Source organism: Lathamus discolor, chromosome 22 (genome assembly GCF_037157495.1).
Source record: "Lathamus discolor isolate bLatDis1 chromosome 22, bLatDis1.hap1, whole genome shotgun sequence".
Classification (NCBI taxonomy): domain Eukaryota; kingdom Metazoa; phylum Chordata; class Aves; order Psittaciformes; family Psittacidae; genus Lathamus; species Lathamus discolor.
Window position 1 is genome coordinate 947133 of NC_088905.1, and position 27907 is coordinate 975039.

At 43.4% G+C, this 27907-nt stretch overlaps 1 protein-coding gene across 9 annotated transcripts in view; it reads left to right on the forward strand.

The window, feature by feature from the left end:
* The window catches only part of LRRTM4 (leucine rich repeat transmembrane neuronal 4), a 489302-nt gene that overhangs the window by 243663 nt on the left and 217732 nt on the right, over window positions 1–27907 (forward strand). For 8 of the 9 annotated variants that reach the window (XR_010608126.1, XR_010608125.1, XR_010608127.1 and 5 more), the window contains 2 exons: window positions 19957–20094; window positions 26976–27181. Coding sequence is in view for 1 of the 9 variants with exons in the window: in XM_065659276.1 (XP_065515348.1) it covers window positions 27178–27181 (4 nt within the window). In the remaining 8 variants the exon portion in view is untranslated. Of the gene's footprint in view, window positions 1–19956; window positions 20095–26680; window positions 26717–26975; window positions 27182–27907 lie in introns of those variants that run through there. The other variant, XR_010608131.1, reaches the window with a different exon arrangement.

The following is a 27907-nucleotide window of genomic DNA, read 5'->3' on the forward strand; positions in this document are numbered from 1 at the left end:
GGGGTACAGTAGTGGTTTGCATTACTTGTTCCTATGCTCAAGTGTATGTGCTGTTTGCTGATGCAGGCTTCCCTGTTTGTTTCTTTGTGTCTGCTCCTGGTTTGACACTCACAGTTGCCCTGTCAATAGATTTAATCGGGATATTTAATTTATGGAAGCGAACTCTGGACTGGATTCACTACACAAATCGCTGCTGGAAATCCTGGAGCTGAATTACTGGTTTCTTTTGTTCTATTAGCAGAGGACACAAACCCTTCTTGTCCTGCGCTTTCACTCTTTCTATATTCTGCCATAAAGTTCAGTGAATTTAGTGAATTTAGTTGAAATTCAGGCATTTGTTTTGTGTTCATGTCACACGTTGTTTCTGCCACAGTTGCTCTCCTTCCCCCCTCAGTGAGTAGCACACAAAATAAAAGGAGCTTGTGTGAGATTTGGCTCAGCAGACTGTGCCCTGTCTCTGAGCCCAGCGTGTTAAAGCTGCAGCACCAACTGGTGAGCTCTGGGCTGCAACTACTCAAGTGAGTTCTCAGCTTCACCGCTGTTTTGCTTCTCCCACAGCACTTAGACCTGTTAGTGATGCTGTGACAGGGTGAAATGTTCAAGGACAGGCTGGACAGGGCTTGGAGCAGCCTGCTCTAGTAGGAGCTGTCCCTGTCCATGGCAGGGATTGGAACTGGATGAGCTTTAAGGTCCCTTCCCACAAACCATTCCATGATTCTGGTCCTGGTGGATTCTCTTTCTGCTGGTGTCACTTCAGCGAACTACTCAACTGTTCCGTGTCTCACCTTTTGCAACACGCCCTCACTCAGCAGCATATGAAGAAGTGAAGAATCATAGAATAGTTAAGGTTGGAAAGGACCTTAAGATCATCCAGTTCCAGCCCCCCTGCCATGGGCAGGGACACCTCACACTAAACCATGGCACCCAAGGCTCTGTCCAAGGTGGCCTTGAACACCACCAGGGGTGGAGCATTCACAACTTCCCTGGGCAACGCATTCCAGTGCCTCAGCACCCTTACGGTAATCACTGTTAATATCTCTTGCTGCTGGAAGGAATTAACCTTTGCTGTTCAAAAATGTAAATAGATGGAAACAGGCTCATATTAAGATTTTTCAAGATGTCAAAACCAGGCGTCTCCTTATAGGAAAGCAGCCCCATTGCCAGCATCTACGGAAAGCTCTTTCTACATAACATGGCAATTCCTCTTGTAATTCTCCTTAAAGGAGAGACTGTTTTCTTTCCCTTTCCTTTAATAACTGAACTTGGCTTTGCAAGGAGAGGGGCCATGTGGCAATGAAAAAAGATCCAGGAGGGCTGGCAGCGACTTCTGGCTTTCCTACAGAATTTGTCGCCTTTGGCAAGTCAGTTGGTGCTTGGGCTTTTAAAAATATATAGAACAAATACAAAGCCTTCATCGTGCCTGTTACGGGCTCTGGATTTCCAGATCTGCTTGGTGAAGAGCAGGCCAGGCACAGAACCCTCCTCACCCAGCATGAGAAGCAGTACATCACCAAAAATGAGGGGAAAAAAGCCTTCTGAACTCTGTGTTGGAACAGGAACCTGTGATATTGAGAGCACTTTGCCTTAAGCTTTGTGTAAGTAATGACTGTGATGTTATCATCTGGGGTTGGAGATTAAATATTTTCATTATGTCTGCATTCTTTTCCACTCCTAAAAGCATTTCTGTATTACTGTTTACTAAGCACAATCACTTGGCTGTTGATGTTTATCAAAAAGCAAACCAAGCCTCTTCCTTTTCTATGTTGTTAACTCCCATTACCATTTTCCTCCTGCAATGACAATTGGGGAGAATTGCATTTAATTAAAATAATGCAAAGCAGAGGGAATTTTTGTGCTTTTGCTCAGTAAAGAAAAAAACCTCAGAAGGGAGTAGATGGTTGGGAGAATAAATAGCAGGGGAATAAAAAGCCTGATCTTTTTGCATATGCTTTGATATGCTGTAATGAAGTATTTGGTAATCGGCTTGTTGACAGCAGCCTTGTTGCTTGGTAAGGCTTTAAGGGGTACGACACTTCAAATTGATCCTTCTTGGATCCTGGTTGCATTAGTATACATCTATTAGTATTCCATAGCCACCTCGGCTGGGCAGCCTCAGCACGGCATGCTAATGAGTCCCTGCCCTCTTCTGCTCTTCCTTCCCCCCATCCCTTCCCTTCCTTTTTGCTTTCCACTTGGGCCATCCTACCAGTGATAGATGGTTTCTGTCTTCCTCACCATTATGCTGATGACCCAGGGCAGCGCCTGCCACTTTTGATAAACTGTCAGATTATTTTTGGAACGTCCACATATGCTTTTTGGGAGGTGCAATTTAGCGCTATGATAATCTACTAAATTGCTTTCTGTGCTATGCCAACTCTCCCTTGTGCTGCTGCTCTGAAGGTTTACACTGCCAGAGAAAACGTGTGCCCAGCAAACTTGAGGTGAAGCTGCGCCCCCAAAATGGGGTTAGTGTGTTCTCTGTGAAATGCAGCCTTAAATAACGTTTCTGGGCTTTTAGTCGTGATGTATATGCAGAATATGAAACTATTGGGAAAATGCATGCCTGTTTTTAGCCTTCAGCAGCCTGTATCATTTAGCTCCCTTTAATTAGTTTTGCAGCATAATGAATGGACAGCATTACGCCATCAGAAAGACTACCTAGCATAACTTTTATGTGAATAATTAGTACATCTAATAAAATAGTAAGGAAAATCTGTGGTTAAGAGCTGAGTTAACTGTATAGTGACAAGGACTATGTTTAAAATTGGAAAACATCCTTATAAAAGGATATTGTAGAAGAGGTATGTTGTACCCTCAATTTTTAGGACTCCATGCAATAGTATGCAACAGGGAAAAGTTGAATGGATGCTCTGGGTGGATAGTACAGAAGGGAAGTAGGAAGATGTTGGTTGATTTATGAAGGTTCATCATCCAAGGGCTTTCTTAGACAATGTACCCGTTCATAGAGCCCACAAGCTGTTTAGATGCCAAAATAATCCTGCTTTTATTGGGACTTCCTGCACAGATATTAGGTGCCCAGCACCATCTCTAGGCTTGAGTCTCTAGGCTCAGGTCAGTTCTGTTGGTTGAAACTAAGAGCAAAGCTGAGTTCCTGTGGATAAACCACTTACAAAGGACTGACTCTCCTGGATTTAATGTGGAGTCAGGGTGGCTCCAGGAACAATATGCTATCAGCCAAGAAAAACTTACTTGAAACTTCTCACCCTCATGGGTGATATTGATGGAACTGAGTTTTGATACCTGCTGAGGTGGGGAGGGAAAGGGTTCTTCACTCCTTGCAGTTCTAGTGACTTTCAGGGAGAAAATCGATATGATGAGTGGAGGTGTGGAGGGCAACTCAGGCTGGGTTTATCAGAGAAGTGCAGCAGCAAGTATAGGCTGACACTTCATAGATTCATGGAATCCCAGACTGCTTTGGGTTGGAAGGGACCTCAAAACTCATCCAGTTCCAACCCCCTGCCATGGGCAGGGACACTTTCCACTAGAGCACCTTGCTCTAAACCCTGTCTGACCTGGCCTTGAACACTTCCAGGGATGGGGCAACTTGTATGAATAGAGATGATTAGCTCAATGAGCTCATAGGATAGCCTGTGCCTGGTTTGTTCTTCGGTACTGGGATGGTTCTTATTGCAACAGGCTTCCCCGTATTTTTTTTACTACTTTTTTTTTTTCTGACAGAGCATGAAAATGACCTGAAAGACTTTTTATTTTTAATTATTATTTTAAAATAGCTCTGTGCATAAACTCTCATTTGGTTCATTTAGGGAAAAATATGGCTGACCTAAATAGAGATCCTATCTTTGATCTTGCAGAGATTGAACTGTTAGCAAATATTAATAACTGAAAAATGAGCACGTGTGGCATCCCTCAAGAGAGTAAAATACAGCTTTGAATCAAAATCTCAATGCATAAGAAGCCAACTTCCCACAAAGCTTGTGCTTTGAAAGAAATGACTGGAATTTCAACAAGGAATGTATAGGAGATGAATCACACAATCATAGACTGGTTTGAGTTGGAAAGGACCATAAGATCATCCAGTTCCATTGGCAGGGACAACTTCCACTAGAGCAGGTTGCCCCAAGCCCCATCCACCCTGGCCTTGAACACTGCCAGGGATGGGGCAGCCACAGCTTCTCTGGGCACCCTGTGCCAGCGCCTCAGCACCCTCACGGGGAAGATCTGCCTTAGATCTAACCTGAATTTTGCCCTATTTCAGTTTAAACCCATCAGCCCTTGTCCTATCACTGCAGTTCCCTTTGCTAGTACTTTTGTAAGTCAGAGCTCTGTTGTGTATTGAGCTGTTCCTCAGTTTGTGTGGCAGATAAATTTGAAGTGGGTCATCCCTTACTCACAGGTTCTACCTGTGAAGAGTTTCTCACTATTAAAGCGCACAAGTGGAGGCATTGGGATCTGCAGGCAGCAATGGAGATGGGGTTGAGAAGCTGTCACTCACAACACTATGTGACAGGCAGGCAGCCTTGCTTCTGACGTGGCACTCAGGCGAAGAAAGGAAAATAGGAGCCTTCATAGGAAGCCTGAAATACGTGGCCTGATTTTTCAGACTGGGAGTGCTGGGCATTTATTGAACTTGGTGTTTGCTCAATACTTTTGAAAGTCTGACTTACTACAACCCTACACACTATGTTAGAAACTCAAATTCATATTCATTGTATTACAGTATGATATCTTCAGAATCTCATCCTCTATCTCTGCCTGTCAGTTCTCCATTTAAATAAGGCAATGGATTATTTAATCTCCTGTCTCTTCTGTATTTAAATCTCAGGTTCTTCAGAGGGCTGTCATTTATTACTACTTGTACAGTCCTGGACTTGTCCAAACAGGTCCTCGATGCTGTTATTTAATGTAATTAGCAATGGTCAATCTGATTTAAGTAATAAAAAACATGTAATACTCTGCCCATGGAAGGCTTAATAAATCAAAATTCATGTAATGTATCACTAAGCTTGTTCAGTGAGGAGCATGCTGGAAATACTAAGTATTATTTATTACTTCTTTACTACTAATGCCCTAATAACTTGAGATTGTGGTTCCAATTTACAGGGTTTGTATGTGAACTCAAATTCCCTAAGAGATAACTTGATCTCAATTTGCATTTGTTGACAGCATGTCTGGCTGGCTCACCCTCCTAAGGCATTGTGGTGTAAAATGGGAGATTGCAGTAAAGAAAGAATCAAAGTTATTGCTTCTTTCTATACCCTCTACCTGGTTTATAATAAAACTGAAAGAGTGTTTTCTATTAGAATGTGGATTATCCATAAGAAATACCTCTTCCAGCTCTGTGCTCCTTGCTTTCATTGTTTCTATTAGTACACACATTGCACATTAAGATCAACTTTGATTTCTCTTACATTTATAATTGTAGTTTTTATTTGTAGTATAATCACAGAACCCCAGAATCTAAACCAGAGGGGATGCATTAGGACCTGATACAGCAACCGTAAGCCTGACACTGCTGGGCTTTACCTCCTTATTTCCTACATGTAAAGGTAATGATAGCATCACTTCTGCACTTCAGAATATATTTGAGAGAGAGAGATTCTTTACTAGTGAATGTGTCCAAGTCCTGCCATGTTTCATAATTAAAGCCTGTGTGTCAGGTTTTTTGCAGTCAAACAGCACAGTCATGCTTAGCATGGGAGAAACATTGAATTACAATGAAATCAATGCTGAGCTCACCTGAGAAACCCAGTTTTTGGAAGGGGAAATGTGGGCAGTTCTCTTGCTTTGTGTGGCTGCAGTTGGCAAAAAATGGGAATCTCTGAAAATGGTAATTTCTGTCTTTGTGGGTTTAGTTTTTTAGAAACGTATCAGTCAAGTCTACTGGTCGACAGTTCTCTTTGAACAGGACAGGAGAATTTCAGAGAGTGGACTGCACCCAAGAGTGACACAGGGATTCTAATACATTCTGTAATGGAAATGTCATTTCAAGGCAGGGTGTTTTTTAAGCAGCCTGGAGATAGTCACCAGCAAAGGTATTATCATCTCCAAAACTACAGTCCAAAAATACCTTAAAAAGTGCTTTCTTTTTTAAAAAAAGCATCATTTCTTATGGAACACTTTAGCCTCCAGGTTCTACCATTGTGTGTGACAATGAGTGCATCTGCTTTGTCCCTGCGCTAGCATTCTGTCTGCTTAGAATGAGACTTGGAGTGACACAGGCATGTTTCAGGTTTGATTGTGCTTGAGTTAACTATAGGCATTGATTTACCTTCTCTGTTACTGTTAGAATAACCACTATGCGTAGTTTTGTGTCTGGAAGGAATGCACCATGAATTCCTCTGCATCTGTTCTTGATGCTAATCCTATTAGCAGCAACAGGATTAGTTCATAAACAAAAGAGCTGTATTAGTCTGTTCTATATGCACTACGATGAAAATGGAGCAGCGCTTACATGCAGTACAGCATTTCTCTGCTCTTATACTTAGCACCACATCCAGAGCTTGCAACTGCTGAAATTCACTGTATTGATACAGAAATGTGTATGATTACTGAAAAAAAACCTGTATAAAAATGTAGGAATTGTTCTATCTTGTTAGGTTTTGGGGACTACACATTGCTAAATGTAGTGCTAGAATGTGTTAAAAAATAGAAGTTGTTTGTGACTAATTTAATTGCAGACTTGCAATCAGGCTGTGTCACCCTAATGTGAAATTATCCTCTTGGGTTTTTAGCACCCAGCTTCCATGGGCAGTTTTGCTAAAGCACATCACGTGGGCTGACTCAAACAGTGCAGAACTTGTCTTGGTTCCGTGGGGTTCTTTGCTATGATGGTGTGACTTGAACTCTGGATTGCAGAAGTTTTCAATCAAGAGGGCATGTCGCACCTCGCTAACTGATGCAGGAGCATTTCACAATCACCATTTCTCTCTTCTAGTCTTGATCTTGAATCTATTTAAATAGGCTTGGGGTGGGTGGGAAGCAAGCAGCCTTCCAGTATCTGAAGGGGCCTACGAGGATGCAGGAGAGGGTCTTCATCAGGGGCTGTAGTGATAGGACAAGGGGTGATGGGTTCAAGCTGAAACAGAGGAAGTTCAGGTTAGATATAAGGAAGAAGTTCTTTTCTTTGACTTCTCCATCCCTGGCAGTGTTCAAGGCCAAGTTGGACAGAGCCCTGGGTGACATGGTCTAGGATGATGTGTCCCTGCCCATGGCAGGGGGTTGAAACTGGATGATCTTAAGATCCTTTCCAACCCAAACCATTCTGTGATTCTAGGAATATCAGGGAATGTTACTAACTGTGCCTTGGCTGTCACTCTGAAATGTGGGTGCTGTCCTCAGGCATGCTGCTGCCTCACTCTGTGGACAAGTGTGTTGGAAGGAGCCCTGTTTGCTTGTGCTGAGAGCTACTCATCTGTAAACAGCTGTAACAGTGCTGAAGTATTGCTTGAGGTTGGGAAGTGCTGGGGATTATTTTATTGCTATGTAATTCCTGGGCTTTTTAGCAAAAACCAATTTGCTAAATCTCATTTGCAGCCAGTAATCAGATAAGAACACTAAACTTCCTTTGTCTTGGTTCTCTTGCCTTGTTCCAGGATTGTGTTTGGAGGTAATAGAGAAAGGGGTAGGGATAAGGTAGGTGAGCTCTGCGATTCAGGAGCTGAAGGGGAGCAAAGACACAGCTTTGCTTTTATAATTATTTCTGCAAAACTGTGTTGGCAGATCCTCCCTGTAGAACTACAGCATATGCCAGCAAAACTTTTTCTGTTGGCATTGCTACACGAGTTCCTCAGCTGATGTGAACTAAGTTGACAAAAGCAGTGTTTTGTCAGTGGTGCCACAGCTCTCGGGTTCAATATTTCAGGACCAGGCAGCTTACGTTTCCTTTTCCCCCCTCCCTTCCTTCCCTGCTGCTCTTCCTCTCTTTACCTCACGTCTTTCCTCATCGTTTTCTCCACTCAAGAAACAAAAAACAAACCAAACTCAAATCCATCCCAAGGCAGCAACACTGGCGGTATGAGCCAACTCACTCTACACATCCTTAATTCCAGCTGTGTATAGAGGGCACACAAATCTTTCATCATTTCATGGAGGTTGTCTGACCCACGCTGCTTCCACATATGATTCTTAAAACTGCTGACCTTTGCTTTCCAAGAGAGAGATCTGCCTCACCAAAAGAGAGCAAATGCCTCTTGACCCTCTCAGCCCTTGGATTCTCAGTGTATGTGACTTGGCCAGACAGGTCTGGGGAAGAAAGAACTTAACAGCAGATGGATTTATGAGAAGAGCTCAGTGACAGATGGTGCCCACAGACATTTACTGGCATGTCCTCGCTCTTAATGGGTGTGGGTGGCCCCTTTTAGCAGCACTGATAGTACATTAGAATTTGTGTGTGTGCATCATAAAGATATGCTGGCAGATAAGGGACTGCATTAGCAGCAGCAGAAGAAATTCAGGGGCTTCTAATATTTAGTTTGAAGTCTTCAGAGTTCATCTTGTGGTTGAATCCAATGGCACCGATGTCAGGAATCTTTTCAGTCTCCTTTATGCCACTTGATCAGATCTGTCAATTCTTGAATCACCTTTTTTCTGATTCATCTTCAGTGTATGGAATTTACTGCCCCTGATAATACCCACTACTTCTGCATTCAGAATAAGCCCAGTGCCTTCTGGCCATACCTGTACAGTTGAAAACAATTTTATAATCTTTAATGTTCATTTGATATATCATTTGTTTAAAAGATACTTTGGATAGACCTAACTAAACCCCAAAGCATTCTTAGCATTAAGCTTGTGAGCAGGCTTAGAGAGTCCAGTTTGCTTGCAGCTAAGCAGTGTATTAAGTGCACTGCTGGATGCAATCATTAACAGAAACTCAGTTCCACAGGATTTGCTATGGAAAAACATGTGCATTCCAAACTGCTGTGGAAGCTGCCCTCTGGTACAGAAAGGCTGTCCTAAATCCATCTGGATTCACTTGATATTACGATCTCTTGCTGTCCTTTGAAATCTTTTCTTATATGTGTACTTTAGGATTCAGTCACTGAGAGCTGGTGCTTAGAGAAACCAAGTCTTCAATCTGCTTACCCCTGTTAGGAACCTGTCACATTCTGCACAGACACAGTTGAATATCTGGTGCACTTCTTGGCCAGAAACCTCGGAGAGAGCGCCCATGAAAGAGGTGATATTGGCACTGAGAGAGAGATGGTCGGGTTGATTTGTTGTCTTTTAATTCATCCATCTCAGCAATTCCTGTGAGCAAGGTTTGCCCTACAAGTGGAACTGAAGCTGCCCTAACCCTCTCTCAAAGCTGAAAATCTGCTATCTGAAATCTTTTGTTCACAGTGATTTATACTTCCCTGACTTAGCAGAAGCAGACCCAGTGACATGCTCAATCCCACACTAAATCCTGGCTTGGCCTAATCGTTCTTTACTGGGTTGCTTTCAGTCTCTCCTCTCTCTACCTTTTGAATTTTTCATGGGCTGTAAAGGATTGTCTTTTGGAGTCAAAGGAGGAAGATGAATTAAAAATGAGGACCAAGCGTAGTTAGGTTAGAATAGGCCAAGTTACTGCTTTGGATTTTTTTGTTTGTATAGAAATGTGGATCGCTCTGAAATACAGCGAAGACTCTTTGGTACGGGACAGGAGAAACCCCTCTGAATGTAAAGGTCTCTAGATCTCAGCAGTGCACAGAGATGATACCATCTCTGCCTGGATGGAAGGTTTAGCTGAATTCCAGAACAAATCAGGGCAGAATGTTGCTCAGGATAAAATTATTATTCCCAGGCTAAAAAGAAGGTAAGATGTTAAAAACATGGTTTAGCAGTGGCCTTGGCAGTGCTGGGGTAAAGGTTGGACTTGATGATCTTGAAGGTCTTTTCCAACCTCGCTGATTCTGTGATTATATGTTGGTATTTTGCCTTTGGTCCACTGCACTAGTGACTGTGCATTTAAACAGTGGGATGCAGTGATGCTTCTCCTGTTGCAAGATGATTTTTGCCCTAATATTAGAACAGTCTTAGTAATTGAGTTTTACTGGGAGGGCTGTGTCATTCTAGATCTCATGAAATTTAATGTCTTGTGATCTGCATTCCTTCATTGGAAGTAAATTCCTCGTTTTGTGAAATCCATATACATGAAGGGATTGAAGATGCATATGGAGAATCAAACTTACAGAGAACGTGGTGTGAGACTGTAGAGATGCGTGCTTTGTATTCCTCAAAAGCAGAGAGGGAACAGTTAACGTGGAGGTAAAAATGACATTGAGGAAAAAAGTACTAAGTGGTGCAGTTGCAGTGTTACTGAAATCTGAATGGTATTTAATTGAAACCCGCTTTGATCTACCACACCAGCGGACTTAGGAGTTGAGGCAACTGAAGTTGGAGGAAAAGTCCGCTTGATGAACACACAGCTCAGCTCTGTAGAGGGACTGAGGCTGGGGACTCAACAGACCTGAACTGACTGGTTCTACTGGTGTCCTGCTACATTACTTGAGAAAGACATTTGAGGGGCACTCGCATCTCTTGAGTTTCAGATGCTCAGCTGAAGGTAGGGCACGTTCTCTATAGCTCCAGCCTCTGCCAAAGGAGGGAGTTTTGAGTTGCTGCTGGAGTAACCCATTGCTCCTTTCACTGCCTCTGCTCTCTTAGACTTGCTTCCTAATTTAGGCACCTTGTGTCTCTGAAGTTGAGGCTTGTGACCACCCTTCCACTACTGCTTCAGTTTTTTACTTGGATACTGGGGATAATAATGCTGGACTCGTTATTAAAAGAGCCAAGATTCACAATTTAGAATGTTTCTATATATGAACTAGATATAATTTAATTTCTTTCTGTCATTGCATGCAAAATTCTGTAACAGATGGACCAGTATCATTTGGCAAATAATTCATCTGCCATTTCCCTCATCCATCATTAAACAGTTGGGACATTTCTCTGTTGTGTAGTCAGCTCTAAACTCTGTTTGGTTTGATGTTTCACAGCATACTGATGGGATTGGTCTAGATCCGTTGAAATCAATGAGGAGATGACTGCCTGGAGTAGGCTGTGATTCAGGCCTTGTATTTTTATGTGCAGTGATCTCAAAAGGTAGAAGCGTAACTATTGAGTTGGGAGATCTGGATTCGTTGTAGTTAACAGTGTCTTACTTGACATGTTTCTCAAGGTGTCCCTCTTCATACAGCATTGACACCAAGGAAACAGGGTCGTATTATACCACTGATTGTAGGACCCTGTGTTTGAGGGATGTTCCTGCACGTAGTAGATGATCTGTGGAGGAGTACAATACCATGCACTTATTCCTGAAGTCCACCTAAACCTCCCATTCCTTTCCCTCTCCTTTGGTAGTTGAATGCCAACAATTTCTGATGCAGAGAAGTTCCATGACATTCAGTAGTTCTTAATGTCTAAAGCACTTCACATCCCCCAGCCCAAGACAGTGATTTTTTTCTCCATACCTGTAGGACAAGGGTTTGGAAAAGCTGAGCTCATTGGATCCTATGGGCTCATTGAGGAGCAGCAATCCAGAAATCTCTTCTTTAATAGTCTCTCGAATATTTAAATCTGGGAGTTGGTAATACCCATACTGCAGATGTGTGGAAATGGATGTTTCAAAACTGGGCCCGAACTTTAAGGAGAGTGATTTGGATAAATGATTTCACTTTTCTTCCACCTTTTAATTAAAACCACTATGGCATAGACCATGTACTTCAACAGATTCCTTGTAATAAATTGCATTAGGTGCTAATAGCTCTCAGGGTATTAATCCAGGTTAACTCTCTCCTTTCTAGGATTTCCTCAACTCCTTGCCTTATCGCTCGTAATTCAAATAGCCAGCTTGCTTTGCCTTCCTCCTCTCGCCTTATTGCATCAGTATGCATTGCAAAACTAGTGGCTTGTACATCCTATGCTAAGATAATGAGACCAACTTAATTCCACTACAGCTCCTCCAGGCATGTAAATGAACCTTTCATCTGTCCAGCAAAGTAGCTTGGAGACGTGCTTAGAACACGCAGGCACAGCAGCAGGAGCAGTCAGGGACATGCCAAAGGTGAGGGTGGCAGAAGAGGCTATGCTGAAAATGCCCTGAATTAGTATTTCCTACACGAATCAATGCTGTTGTTAGCCACATCATTAATTATTGCAAGGCCATTTTTTCCTGTTTATCCCCACTGAATGGGATGTAGTGATCATTGTCCTGTTAGCACTAGAAAGGACACAACATGAACCCCCTAATACTGTTTTCTTAACACGTTCTCTTCAGTCTCTCTGCCAGGGGCCATGTCTCCCTGGTTGTGTCCACATTGTGCCACGCAGGTCAGAGCAGGCTGGTTTGTCTGAAAGTAGAATAGTGGTAGTAGGGCAGCACGTGGGCTCTGCCTCTCAGCAAGGCTAATCTAGACAGCCTTGTGCTGATGTGCCTCGGTGGCTTTGAGTTATGGCAGGAATTAGGTTGTGGCTGATGTGGCTCAAATGTCCCTGCTCTGCATCAACCGCGCCCCAGGAAGACAAACGCACAAGGAGTTGCATAGGATGGGAGGAAAATGCTGACCCTCAGCTATGTATTGTCTCTTGTACTGTTTTTATATCTTACCAATGACCAGAGGCTTCTCACAGCTCTAGAAAGTAAATATTTTTATTTGTAAACCACATTTCCTCTATGTAATAGTGCAATAAGGAATTATCTGTGCTTGTAACAACAAAAGACTGAATACTTCTGCACTGTTGTAGAAAGCTAGACCCATTCAGTACATACCTGGTGTTTCTACTTCGTGGTTACTTCCGGTCCTCTTCAGTGCAGCACTTAGTGTGTATGAATGGCTTCAATGGGGTTTAACCATATGTTAAAGGTAAGCATATTTGAAATGCTTTGATGAATTGAGGCCTAAATGAAAGCCAAAAGCAGAACCTTTTGACAAACATCTGATTCCTCTGAACTCAAGTGGTCCATTATTGCAGGTTTGAAACCTGCAGGAGGCGGATGGTGTGTGTGGAGTAAATTACAGCGTGGTCTGATGACTGTAACAGATTCACTTGGCTGTGAGGTGGCTCAGGGATGCCTGTGCAGGATGTCACTTGCAGCCCAGTTTTGTGCTGGTGGCAGCAGCAAGGAGATGAACATAGGTATGTTTTTATCGGTATCTTCCCAAAGAAGCCCAGTTGGAGTGCAGATATCCCTGTTTAATATAGCTCAGCCAGAAACAAGCAAGCGCTCAATTTGGCAAGTGCTTCTAATCTTTGACAGAGTTGGAATCCAGACACCCATTTTCTTCAGCTCTTTCTCTTGTAGCTATTAGGATGATATAGCTGTTTGATGAGCTCTCCTTGTTATCAGTCCGTTAGGAAACAGTGTATTTTAATGGAATAGTTACATGAAGGGATGCCAGGCACAGCCTTGGAGTTTTGGGGGATTGATCTGAGACTGAATTGGAAAGATCAAAAGAGATTCTTCATTACTGCTGCTATTAAAGAGAAGAGCTGAAGCAAATTTTGCCAAAGCAGTTGTGGCACAGATTAGAGATAATATAGAGCACATCATGGAGGACGTTCCAAGTCTCCAAAGCTCCAAACGGGGAGGACTTTGGTCTCATCCATCCGGTTCTTCCTCAGTTGAACTTCCCTTTGTTCCTGGATCCTCAGCAATCCAAGATGTATCCTGTCATGTTGAGTGTTCAGATAACAGCTTATTTTGAGGACTGGTTTATTTTCTTTACTGCTTTGCCTGCCGTGTAAGCACTGAGTGCTCAACCCCAGCCCTCAAGGGGAGGGAAGAGTGTGTCCATGGAACAGTTTCTACTCACTGTATAGGACAGACCAAAGCTCCTGCTGAACTGTTTAATTCTGTTGCCCAGATGATGAATAGAAAGAGAAGGATCTGTATTTGATTTCATTAAAAACCTGTAAAACCCAACACAGTTGTGATGGGCACTTCCAACCTCTCAGGTAAATAAATGTGTTAATAGAAGATATTTCCTTATGCCTTGCAGGTTTGGGGGCATCTGTAATCTATGTTTAAACAATAGACTGAAGCAGCCTTTTCAGAAATATTTCACCTTGGTAAAGAGAAATGCTTATAAATGTGAGAAAATGCTATTTACTTATTAGATTTTGTTCACTGGGCAAGAGCTTTCCTCGCGCTTTCCTCAACTTTGGTGTCATTCTGTGTTTAGCTCCCTGAGGAACATACACTTGGTAAGGAAGTGCTGCTGAGAAGAGTTGGGTTGAACATTTCTCAGCATGACACTGTGTTTGTTTTGCTTAAATTCAAGGACTTTCTCGATAAGCCGGTGTTAACAGATGCCAGGCAAGATCATAGGTGTCTTTGTGCCACTTTCTTTTGAACAGGGAACATCTCTTGAGGTTCTCTGGCCACAGCCTGTGGTTTACACTCATAGGCACCAGCACAGCATAAGCCATAAGTAACCAATAGCAAGAAAGAAACCTTGTCCCAGTAGGAGAATAGGTGAGAGCAGACAAGGGAGGGAACTTGTCAAAATGTAGCCAGAAATAGAAACCAAATTCCCAGGTTCATCCCACACTGTCTGCTGGATGATGGGTTTTTAATGTGTGTTTTCCTGTACCTTATTTCCTGGTTATTTCTCCCCCCCCAGACTGGTGTAGGTCAGCATTTTTAGGGTACATAATCACAACTGAATGTTGACCCGAATAGTTACAGATCACATCATTCCCTTTAGTGGTTTTTTTGCTTTTTGTTCCCCCAAGGCACTTGTTGCTGAGCATAATCTTGAATCACTCTCATGCTGTGAGAGAACTTTACCCCCAGTGATGGGCTTCTAGAGCATAACAAACAGCAGCAAGGATGGGAACGAGCATTAGAAGTGATATTGTCAGAGGTGTCTGGTAGGTAAAGATACAAGAGCATTCCAACTAGATCAAAGTCCCTCCTTGGACAGAGATGGGAAGAAGCCAGCTACAGAGATAACCCCCCCAGCCATAGCTGTGTCCTTTGAGTAGATAGATCAAGAGTTTCGCCAGCTGCCACATGATGCAGCAAGCTCCCCATCACTGAATGGCTTCCTTGGAATGGTCTTAAGCATTGCTGCTTTGTGCATCAGGTCTTAGCCCTGCCTGATGAAGAGCACCAGGAACTTACACACTGCAGGAAGGAGGTGAGACAGCCCAGCACAGGGTGCCCAGAGAAGCTGTGGCTGCCCCATCCCTGGCAGTGCTCAAGGCCAGGTTGGACACAGGGGCTTGGAGCAAGCTGCTCCAGTGGAAGGGGTCCCTGCCCGTGGCAGGGGCTGGAACTGGGTGAGCTTTAAGGTCCCTTCCAGCCCAAACCAGTCTGGGATTCTATATTATGGAGGAGTTCTGTAGATACATTAGAAACTATATGAATTTATTATGTTAAAATATGAATCAGTGCCTGAAAAGTGGTGCTTCCTGACAATGTGCATATTTTACAACAGTCTGACAAATTTCTTACATGTTCAAATGCTCTTGGGCATTTGGTGCAGACTATCTAAAGGACCTCAGTGAAGATAACCCCTCACAACTTGCCCATGTCTTATAAAGCAGAGACTAGGATTAAAAGATGAATAGAGAATGAATAATTGGCCTCTTGAGTATAATGGTTCTTTCTGTTTCTAAAGGACATTTGCTTGTGTTAAAATCAACCTTTTTCTTTAGCAAAAATGAGACATTTCTGTGGCACTAAAGAATAAGTAATTGCCAAAGTTATTTGTGTCAAAATAACTTATTAATCTGAAAGGATGAAGGCATTGCCCAGAGGTCATGTATGACCCAGTAATGGGACCATCAAGCATCACCATAAATAATTAAAGCAAGACACATTACTGGAGAACTTTTTTCTTTTCCCCTTCCTCAGGCACCTTGAAGTTCCTTCATTATCTGTGTAATTTGTATTAGGGGTGGATTGCCAACACAGAAAGCTCAGAGAATCAGAGAAGAGCTGTGACTGGAAGGGGTCTCTAAGAGATCGGCCAGGCCAAGTCCCCTGCTCAGAGCAGGGTCAGCAATAGAGCAGGTTGCCCAGAACTGTGTCCTCCGGAGGAAACTCTTCCAGTGTTTCATCACCCTCACAGTAACAACCTTCTTATGTTTAAATGCCATTTTCCATGTTTCAGTTTGTGCCCATTGCCTACTGTCCTGTCTCTGGGCAGCATGAGGGTCTGGCTCTGTCATCTTTACTCCTTCCCATCAGATACTTAGACATGTAGATGATGCTCACCTGAGCCTTCTCTTCTGAGGCTACACATTCCCAGCTCTCCCCTTCTCCTGGCTTATGTGCTTTGGATTTGATCCGTATTTCTTGTCACATTCCTAGTTTCAAGCAGAGATCATGGTACATAACTGGAACGTGACCATTGGTCATGCCTAAGGAACAGCTGTTAGGAAGAAAATCAGTGAGATCTACAGGGCAGAACAGGAATTCTCAACCATGTGTATCCAGTTATGGAGTATATTTGGTATATATGGGGAGGGGAATGATTTGGGCTTTTTAGATAACTGATGAGAAGCTGTTGATTCAGTACCTCGTGATTCAGTGCCTCGTGTTAGCCAGGACCGGAGTCGTCATGTTTACCTGAAAGGCAGAATTAATCTGAAGTTAATTGAGTAATTTTGCATTTAATCTGTTATAACACGGAATTCAATTGACTTCCTGAACTAATCAATTCTTCTCTCTCTCATAGTCTTTTTCAGACGGGATTTGGTCTTTGTTGCTGGGTTTTAGGTATTGTCCAAATCTGCTCGTGTTTCATCTGCAGCAGATACATTCAGCTCCTCTGTAGAGAGGTGGGGATGTTTCTGAAGCAGTTCCTGAGGGGTTTTGTCAGTTTATCCCTTATCACTGTTGGGATGTTGTAAAAGTCCAGCAAATATCTTTTCACCACCATTTAATGTGTCTGGTTCTTAAACAATTGCAATTGATTTTGTTTGCTCTTGCAAACACAAATGATCCTGTAATCATCGCAGCCTTCCAGCCATGCTCGCATTGACTTGTTTGTGTGTTAAAGTGAGAAAATGCAGACATTGCCATGAAAATAACAAAGGTTAGAGGCAAATAAAAGGTGGGTTTTTTCCTGGTTGGCAGGATGTGCATCTACTTCAATTAATTGTCACCCTCACAGCTTATTTAATACACTGGGGGGAGTGAGGTACATTGTGGAATGAAATAAATGACCTTTAGTTTTGCTTTTGCTGGTGGTTGCTGCTAAATGGCTATTTCAGGGTTCATCAGTGACAGCCTCTTCGACTGTGATTGCTCACCGTTAACTCCAAATGAGTATGTGCTGCAGAATACTAAAGGGAACTTTCCAGTTCAGTCCGTTTCTTTACAAGCCAGGCATTGTGGGTTAGTGCAGTCTTAAGTCGTGCAGGATCAAATTGTGCAGTTACCCACTGGATTTGAATAACAGCATTTCCTCTGACCGCACCTAGATGACAGGGTTGAGCATTGCTGGTGCTTCGACTCCCTTTTCCACTAAATATATTTTATTTTTAAAATGGCTTTAGCCCCATTTTTATGTACTTTTTAGAATTCTATATAGTTTGGATTTCTACTATTTAGCAACTAAACAGTTACTTTTGGCAACTTGCACTCCTTTACTCTTGTATTCTACAGAGTGTAGCTCTGCATGCCCATTTAATATACATTTCTTGCAAGGGTCATATGAGATACATTAGCCTGAAACCAAATTGTCTTATCTGTAACTAGTTATCATGCAGGAAAGACAAGGCTTAATGCTGAAGGGGGGTGAACCCTGCTGTGTTATCACAGAGCCCACAGTAAGCCAACAGGAGAGAGATCCAGGATCTGCCCTCCAGGAAGAGGCCCTCTGAATGTCCCTTGCAACCCAAACTGTTCTATGATTTTATGATTCTAAGAGTGCTTCAGCATTCTGTCCCAGAGGCTTTTGGTGAAGATTTGGTTGTGTTGCTGTGGGAGCAATGCTTATGGGGGCACAACCACAGCGTTGAAACTCCAGGTGAGGGATAAGCAGCAGAGGCAGATGAGCTTCTTCATGCCACTGCCCTTAGCAGTGGGAGTGAGAAATGCTGCAGAGCCTGTGCTGGAACAGGTAGAGTTAGTTCTAAACAGAGTTTTCTACTGCTCTTTTAAAGACATGGGGCCGAGTGTTTGTCATGAGCTGCTCTGGATTTACTCCTAGGTAACTCATTTGGCCTGAGTTGTCTTCAAGTGCATTTCATACGTGATAGCAGCATTCAGAAATACACATCAGTGATTCTGTAAATCAGCTTTAGGTTTTGTTGTAATTTCTGCTGTGAAAACGGGAGGATTCACAGCAAGGCCCATGGTTTACTGTAGCATTATCTTTACATTGAAAAAACCTATATGAAGTATCTCTCCTATATGATGTGTTCAGTTGTTTATTTCAAGTGTAATCCACAATTGTAGAAGAGGCTTCTTTGGTAACTACTCTGAGGAAGTAAGGCTTGATTTGGTAAGGTGCTGAGTGCCCTTGATGTCAATCGGTTTTAAGGATGCTTGGGCTCTGGACTCAGCTTTAACCTCACTGATAACAGCTCTAATAATGATAAGTGCCAAGGCAAAATCCTCCTCTTGGTGCACTTGGTATTTCATTCACATCTCATGCTTCCTGTGGGAAATTTCTCAGCTTTTTTCCATGTTCCTGTTCATGAAGACTTACGTGTTCAACCAAAATCAGGTTCTTCATCAGGAAATTTGAGAGCAGCTTTGTCTCTTAGGACTTGGTCCTTAGGTGAAGCTTGTTTGTATTTAATTAGCTTAGGGTAGGGCAGTCCTTTTGAATTAATATCAAGGCTAGGAATTGCCACCTCTGTAGCATAATGCTCCAGAACGATTCCAAATAGCATTTTCCCAATGACTAACACAAAAGGTCCAGTTGTTTCTGATGCTGGATGCTGGTTAGCTTGGATCAGTGAGGAAACCTGCCGTCAGTGGGTACAGGGAGAGCAGGAAGTTTTCATACCACAAACCCTTCAGCTGTCATTCCACTGCGCTCTACAAGAAGAAGAGAAGTTAATGAGGCAGGAAAAAGGACCAGCAGCAGCAGCTGGAGCCCAGTGGCTTCCTCTAATGTTTGCAGGAGGGGAACAGCTACAGGCTGCCATTCTCAGCCTTTCCTGTGGAAATCAAGGAATAAAAAGGAAATTACCTTTGCATAAATTCTGAATGCTTGAAAGAGACAGATTTCATACTGCGGCTGGTGCCTGGGAGTGCAGTTGTGGGGCATGTGAAGAGAATCTCTTGTCGGCTTACAGTTTGACTCCATGGTCTTCAAGGTCTTCCCCATCCTAAATGATTCTTTGCTTGGGGTCCGTACACCCATGCTAAGACTTGAACAGGGTCAGGCTGGTAGGAACAGGTCTTTCTTTTGCAAATCATCCTTAGTAGCCTGCCTTTCTGTCTTGTCTTTTAAGCACAGTTCCACAAACTGCCCGGTGTGAATGCTGATTCTTACAGAGTTTCAATATATAATTAAGATAGAGGCCAGTAGTTTCCTACTCCTTTTCATCTTAGTGAGAAAACAACCTAGTGGTAATGTCTGTGGAGTTCATAGTCAATCCACGTACTTACGGTAGGTGTCTACCTTCTTGATCATCTGAGTCATGTATCTGCTGAGGTGGTTGGACACTTCCTATGAACAGGGTTTGGGGAGCATCAGTAGTAGGGTGGAAAGGAGAAATTCAGAAAGCCTTTCTCAATTCCTGAGCAAATGAAAACCATAGCAAGGCTTAATGCTTCTGGGATTCCAGTTTGTATATGTCAGATGGAATAAACACTGATGAACACTTTTTTACTGTTGGGGTACTTCCTGTTTTGAATGGAGATCCATAGATATGCAATTAAATGTCAGAATCAGTTGGAATCTTTCACTTAAATGAGAATTAACTGTTTCCAGTATCTGAAGAGTTCATGTGTTGTTCATTTACCCATCTGATCATTCAGAGTTCTGGAAGAGTGCTGAGCATTTTCCTTTTCCGTTTCAGGTTCCAGCTGTGGATATTTCCCATCTGAAATCCTGTCCTTTCATCTGACAGTATCACATGAGGAACTTCAGCCCTGATTTACAGAGCTGTTTACTTGCTGATCATGCTGACTGGTGCCTGATAGAATCACACACTAAGGTATGAGTCTAATTCACCCTAAAATCTCCAAGTGCTTAAGTTTCCTTTTACAGAGTAGCTGATGCTGGAAGGGACTTGTGTACATCCTGTAGTCCCGCCCCTCCTGTTCAAAGCAGTTCAGCCTGGCCCATGTCCAGTCAGGTTTGGATATTTCCAAGGGTAGAGATTCCACAACCTCTGTGAGCAACCTGTGACCATCCCGTGATGGAAACATCCCTCCTTCCCTCTCGTTGCTGTTTCCTGTACTGTGTCTTCTGTTTGTTACCTCTTGTCCTGTTGCTGTGCACCTCCCTTTTCTGTGGCGCATGGTTAGTATGGCTTTTAACCTACACATTTAATGTAGTCCAGGATTAGGGAACTTGACCATTTCCTGCAGGGATTTTTTTTGTTTGGTCACAACTTGAGAGCTCAGTTGGACTACAAGAAGGGTAGTCATGGATAAGCCATGGATGGAATGTGAAAAGGTGTTAGTTCAGTTCAAAGTATGGTAGATATTTTGGCAGTGGTCATGATTTGCTGACAATTAAACACTTAGCACACGTGAAGAGTTGAAGATAAGAACTTAGATTCTATCAATAATTCACAGGACATTAGAGCCTCAATGTCAGAAGTTGTACCTCTGCACAGGGTGACATGTATTAATGAAGTTGCTTCAGCCATTACACTCCAATTGCTGATTTAGTCATAGTTTACTAGCAGTGGGGGGAGAGGGGGAAAGGAAAACCGAAGGTCTGAGTTCAGGAGCCCTTGAAACAAAGGTGCACACCAGCTTTATTTGCAGCATTTGATTTCTGAGTTGTGTATCTGTTTCTGCCGTGGTGAATGAGACTAGATTAAAAGGAAGCAAGTGAATACAGCCCAGATAAATTGACTCCAAGTAGGCCTTATCTCCAGATCATTCCACTGGAGCTGAATGTTAACAAAAGGCAGGCAGTCATGTGTTCAGGATGATATGGGGAAACATGTGCTCATTTCCCTAAAAACCCACCCTGAGCCTGTAGTGTTTAATCCTGTGAATGGAACTGTTCCTGTTGGCTGGTTCCCGATCTCTCTTGTGAAGACTGTTATCCCGACAAAAATACTCACCATGAATTAAAATGTATTAATGAGATGAAGATACGCCAAAATACTGACCTGTTGCTCTAGCTGCTGTGTCAGCAGAACAGCAAGACGTGGTCATTTCTTGTGTGCCTTTGTTAACCAGTGTATTCCTGGAAAAAGCTTTACCAGTTGGGGAGCACAGGCAAAGGACATGACTTTTTAATCCTTGTCCTCTTCCAGAGGATGGCTCTGGCATCGAAGAGGCCGGGTGTCTTCTTTGCAGGATTGTGACAACCCTTCATAGCCGAAAAAACCAGAAGCTTTAGGAGCCTTTGTGGCTCAGAAACTTCAGAAGCAGCTTTTGGATTGATTTGGCTCATGCTGTCACTCAAGTGTGAAAGCCATGGTCTGGCTTCCCTTTTGTTCTGAACTTGACACTCATTTGTAGCTGCATTTTGAACCACAGTGTATACACCTTCAAATCACAAAACTGTGCCCCCCTAATTACTGTTTTGCTTGTGAATTGCACTGAAGGCAGTCCTGTACTGAAAGGCTTGCCAATTACACAGATGTCTGCAGCACTGTGCAAAGTAGGTGTTAAGCAGAATGTGATGTGCAAGCTACTTGATGAAATACAGACCCCCATTTTCAGGCAGAAAGGCTCCTGCTTATCTGGGGATGGACATTACCAGCACTCATCAAATGTGGACACATCTGTTTCATTCAAAATGTGCCAGATTAGCTTGCAGAATTTAGACTCATTTTTAGCATGTAGAATGTGCAAGCTCATTCAGAATGCAGGCACTTGAAGATCTTTACCTGAAAGCTGAACAGGCTGATTGGAGGTGTCAATACTTTCCATTGGAAATAATGCTAAGTGGTTGGAAAGAGTGAGTGATGGGGGTGCAGCTGAGGCCAAAGAAGGCAAACCATTGCAGGAAAAGAACAAGGTTTGGATTGGAAGGGACCTTAAAGCTCACGCAGATCCAACCCCCAGCCACGGGCAGGGACACCTTCCACTAGAGCAGCTTGCTCCAAGCCCCTGTGTCCAACCTGACCTTGAGCACTGCTAGGGATCAATAACAGGCACCTCCTCACCATGAATCCCAGAACTGGGAAGAACTTTGCTTAAAGATGCAGTTCCTAATAACATGGACATGACTTCATACCTCTAACAGTCTCTAGTCAACCCTGTGTTGAATAATTATCCATCTGGAATGTTCTCTTCTTGTTATTTTAATTAAATAGCTCTGTGCTTCACTTGGGGATCACAGATGGGCTTCTACGTACTCCAGAAAATCAGCAGCAGCATTTTGTTTCCCACTTTGCCCAGTGTACCACACACCCAGCATACATGGAGGGTGGTTGAACTCTTGTGGTTGCAACCATCTTTTTGTTTCAGACTCCCAAATGTTGACAGCAGTAAACATTTTAAGTGTTTTGTGGCTCTCTCCTGCTGCCAGCCAATTCTGATACATGATCCTGCAAACTGCTTGTTAGACTTGTAAACTAAGGGTTTGGCATTGGATAGAAAAGCAGGGCTTGCATTTGAGGAGGAGCTGTGCTCTCGTTAATCTTAGGATGTGCAATGTCTGTATTGTTGGGCTGCCTGCTTATTTTTAGATTGAGTTGTCTAAGGCTATATTAGAGGCTTTAAAAGCAATGAAGCTGAGATTAGATATTTCTCACTAAGCAGATAATGTATAAATAAAAGTTACTACATGTCTGAGAAAGAATTAAGTAAAACCTCAATTCCATGAAGAAGAAATGAATCCTGGTGAGAATAATGGTTTGAAAAGAGCTGGAGAGCATCTAAACCCACTATTTGGTGTAGTGTCCAGCTTGTCCTGGAGTGTCTTCTGCTGTCTTGGGTGAGATGCACTGACTGAAGATCGGATTCACCACAGCCAAGACAACTTGAATTAATGCTTTGAGTTAGTTCAACCTTTGTAGATACACTAAAGGGCAAGAGGTCTCCTAGATGCTGTATGAGGGCTGTGTCTTTGGTTGCACAATAGGAGCAAAGGCTTGTGTGTGACTGTTGTGCCTGATGTAAGATTGACATTGGCTGGGGGGAGACACTGATGTTGGGCTCATGTTGGACACAGATGCTTCCAAGAGCTCTGACTCTTATCACTTGGATTGTTGTACACAGCAGCAGCTTGCCCAGGAATGGGGTGGCTCCTCCATCCTTTGTGGATTTCAGATAAAGGCCACTCATCTTTATGGAACGGATGTCATTGCAGAAATTATGGGTCTGCTGTGGAAATATTTCAGGGAGGATTCTTGTTTTACATCCTGCCTGGATGACTGCAATTGTTCTTTTTGTGCCTGAAACCTCTAAATCTAGCCAGGGAGTCTAAATGATTTTGTAAAGCCTTGAAAATACAACTGGAATACAATCTAATGGCTGAGTAGATGAAAGGGAAACATAAAGTGCTGTTTGCTGCCTGAGTCCTGAGCTTTGTAAACCTGGATCTGGCAATACCTTGGGTAGGCCCAAGCACCTCTTAAATTTGCTTATTTTCCTCATGTCTTTCTCACTAAGGAGCATTTTAAGTAGGGCAGTGCAAACCTGCGAGGTCTCCATGGGCAGGAAACCGGTCAAAGAGCATCAGCTCATTTCCTTTCAGCAGTAGTTCTACTGATGATGCTACTAGGAGAAGTTATTCAGGGCTGTAAATCTCTGGTATCCCACCAGTTGGTACTAGAGGAGTATGTGGATATGTCCTTCTCTTCCTTACAGGCAGGTTGTGAGGGCTCTTGATGTGTTCTGCAGTGTCAGCATACCATGTAACTGTTCCTATTGATCAACACCTTAATGAGACGTGCAGTTCCATTGTCCTGGAAGAGAAACTATAGATCCCATGACACACAGCTTATTAGTATGGATAATGTACCCAAGGAACTCTTGGTCAGGTGGTGGGAAAACTTGCCGGTTGGATGAGGACCAGATGAGCACTTAGAACATTTCAGGTGTCTTGGGTAGGGATCTTCTGCCTCTTGCTGCATGACGGGTTAGGGTTAGCCCTAACCACAAGCGGGCTTTTTCACCCTCCTTTTGTCCATGAGGTTTTTCCCTTTTAAAGTCACTGATTAAAACTTCCCCATTTCTTCCTCTTGGCAAATATTCAGGTAGTTTTGTTTTCTGTTTTAGGAGAAAATGTACAAAAGGGGGACGGCGAATGCACATTCATGCCATTGAGTGAAAGCTCACTTGGGTTTAGGGCTGAAGTTTTCCAGTTGGGAATGTCTGACATTTTCCTGTACAGTATCACAGGGGTTTTATGAAAACAAAATTATTTAAAGCTTTGAGTAGGAATGGAGGGATTTTGAGGCTCAGTGAGCAGGTGGCAGTAGGACAGCTCATGACAACGCCGCTTCAGCTTGCGAAGGATCAAAGGAACCGGGAAAAGACTTCCCCTGGAAACGGAACAGTTTCTTTTGACATCACTCTCAGACCTGGCAGAATTTCAAATGGACTCTTCCTGGAGAATTATCAATGCCAGGTGTAATAAGTGCATACTTTAGCTTTTACTTTTATTAGGAAATTATAGCATGAATAAATATGAACGTCGCTAAAATGGGACTGACTGGAATGCAGAGGTAGTTAGTAGAGAGATGAAAAAAAGCACTTTCAGCATCATTTATGGTAACGAAATGCTGCATCTTGTTAAGAGAGTTGTGTGTATTGCAGGCCAGTTCAGAGTAAAAATAGTGATTAATTATGGTATTTTTCTCACATAGATCAATCTCTGATCTATAGATAGCGACGGAGTCTCATTAGGGGACAAAGAAACCCATTTTATTTTAATCAGAAGCTTTAAGCTGTTGCAGTTGGATGCAGATTCAGGAGATGAAAAGTTGGCTTCTGTGGCTTGTTTTGTGGATTTTATTGTTTTATTAATGGAGTTGAACTGCTTGGCCCATTCTGTGTCCCAGTCTTTTTACTCCAGTGGGGATCCCTGATCAAGACCACGTACTTAGGCTGGGCAGGGCTGACTGCGGTTGGGATAGATTGCAAGGGCAGGCAATGGTCTGTTGATCTGAGCCAGGAACAAGGAATATATAAACCAAAAGAGGCCAAAATCTGACCTTGAGATTCACCCAAGTTTCATTTTTGTTCTAGAATAGAATGAGAAGTAGTAGTACACAGAAGCCTTAGGGATATGGGCTGTAACATGCTGAGCAGGGTGCTCTTGAGTCAGAATGAGAAGTACTAAAAAAACTAAGTCATAATGGTTAGCTCCTGACAGATTTCCTAAAAAGCACTGCCACCATTTTGGCATCTAAACTCAAGGTTTGGGTGGGGAATTGTTTTTGGCATATCTACTGTCTGTGTGGCACAGGGAAAGGAGGGAGCAGCTGGACAGACAGCACAGATAGATGAGCTCTAGGAAGGCAGGTTAGGAATGCTCAGGAGCAAGGTGGTGCTGCCCTTGGAGAAGCCCAGATTTGCTTTGAAACCCAAAATGGTTCCTGTGTGTCTGTGTGGGGCTTTGCTGAGGCTGATACTGGTTACCAGGACTAACCAGAACCAGCTCAGAGGAGCTCTGTGTGGTACCATGCTTGCTCCAAATCCCCTTGACTTCTTCCCATTGAACTGGGTGAGCATTAATTCAAGCCCAAGTGATCCAGCCAAATAGCAGGGGGTGAGAGGGTGTCAATGTCATACCCTAGATCACACCACTCAGGCTATGGGTGAAGTCTGCTGAGGTCCAGACCAGCGTCATGGCTGCGAGAAATCACTGTTTCTGAATGGGGGAGAGCTGGGGCATAGGAGGGGCTTAGAGAAAAAAGGTGTCACTAAGTCTGCAGCTTCAGTTCTGGATTGTTTATCAGACTCAGACACTTCGACTAGAAGAGAAAAACTCTGCTGTTTTCAGTATGTTTGCACTGGATTTGATGAGTGCAGTTCAGTACCTTTGGTGTGATCAGTTTGTGCGCTTCAACCCTTTAATGCTGCTTACACTTTTAATCCGTCTCCTGTTCTCACCCTGTGCATACAGGAAAAGCAAAACAGTTCAGAATTAGCCCAAGAAAAACATACAGGTCAGGTGGGTTAGAAAAAGAGCAGGTTGCCAAATACCCAGGGAACAGGAGTTTTGTTTTCCACTCTCTGCCAGAAAATCCTTAATATAACCACTTCATAATCTAGGGAGGGCAGAGGGATACGGGAGGGGATAATGATGGGCAAGGCAATGCTGTGTCTTTAATTTTCTCTTCCAAAGGAAGAAAGTCTGCATAGCAATGACAGGATCACTTGTTCATGCCTTTAATGTGCGATCTGTTTTCTCCAGTGGAGGGCACTCAGTGTATCACAAACTAGAACATTAGCACCAACAAGCTCCAAAGCATCATCACTCTCTGGAAAGCCTTCTGAATTAGACAAGAGCTGCTTCTCAGCACAGCTACAAAACACTTTAAACCTGAGCAGCTAAATGGATAAACCTCTCCTGCGTAGCTTTTAAACTGGGGTCTTCCCCAGCACGGGAGGCCTGCCTTGCTCGGGAGCTGGGGAGCCGGAGGATGGAATGCTGTGCCTGGGAATGGCTAAAGGCAGCAGAATGACAAATGCTAGGTACCGGGGAAGAGCTTTTCATTTCTCCCAGAGAAGTTGGTTTACCTTCATCGCCTGCTATAGCTTTGCCTTGCAGATTGCCACTTAATGCTGATGGTTCTCTGATGACTTACACAATGGCTCTCAGAGCTTAGAGTCCCTCCCTACCCCCCCCCCCCCCAACTCCCCCCCTCCATCCTTCGTCCTGTCTTCCCCACCCCCAACCCCTTCCCTATCCTTTCCCTTCCTCATCCCCAAAATTCTTGCTTGTCCTCTCTAGGGAACTTTGTGTGGGTTTCTGGCACGCACGCTGGATGGAGGTGATGTGAGTGGCAGCCGTGCCGTGACATGAAGATTCTGATGGTTTAAGGAAAAGAGACCAGTTTTCAAAAGAGAGAGGCAAAGGGGGGAGCAGAAAAGGGAAGAGAGAGAAGAAAACAGCTGGAGAAAGGCAAAGGAGGACGTTTGTGGATGACAGAAGGATGGGTAAGTGAACTTTTCTTGTTTGTTTGGTAGCAGAGCTGCAGCTGGATGGTTTATTTTTCAGCTGGATTATTAAGCTGTTCCGGAGGGGGAAACAGCCTAAGCAGCAGCAGCAGTGCATTCCTTTGCCAGGTGACTCACTGTACTTGCTATTGTATTTTTAGATCATGTATTCCCCCCTCACACACACACACACACACACACACCTTTCCTCCTGCAGTGGTTCTGTATGTAATTTGTCTGTACATGCATGCACTGAGTTGAGGGCTGGAGAGAGGACGTTTGCTGCCTGCACAAGCCACCTACACACCTGCACTCGTCTAGATAAGTACATGTATGCATGAGGCTCACACAGCATTTCTGCTGGGTTTAGATCCCTATTCAATGAGCTTCTACTGGTATTATTATACAGGCTGTCAGAAAGGACCGTTAACACTTTGCAGTATGTGGGAAGCAAAGGGAAGGGGGGGGGGGGGGGATAGGTTTTCTTTTATAGATGGTTTTGAAAAGGCTTGTTTGGGCTTTGAAAAGATCACCCAAGGTTGCTGTAGGTCCCCAGCAGGCATTTGCCAGTCTTATTTTTTCAAGTGTGACAGGTTTATTTCCTTCCTTCCTTCGTTCCCCCCCGCCAGCCCCCAAGTCTGGAACAGCCAGAACAGATTTTGAGCTGACTGCTGCTGGCACATAGGCAGTAGCAAAGAGATGAGGATTTCAATTAAAGAGCTAGCC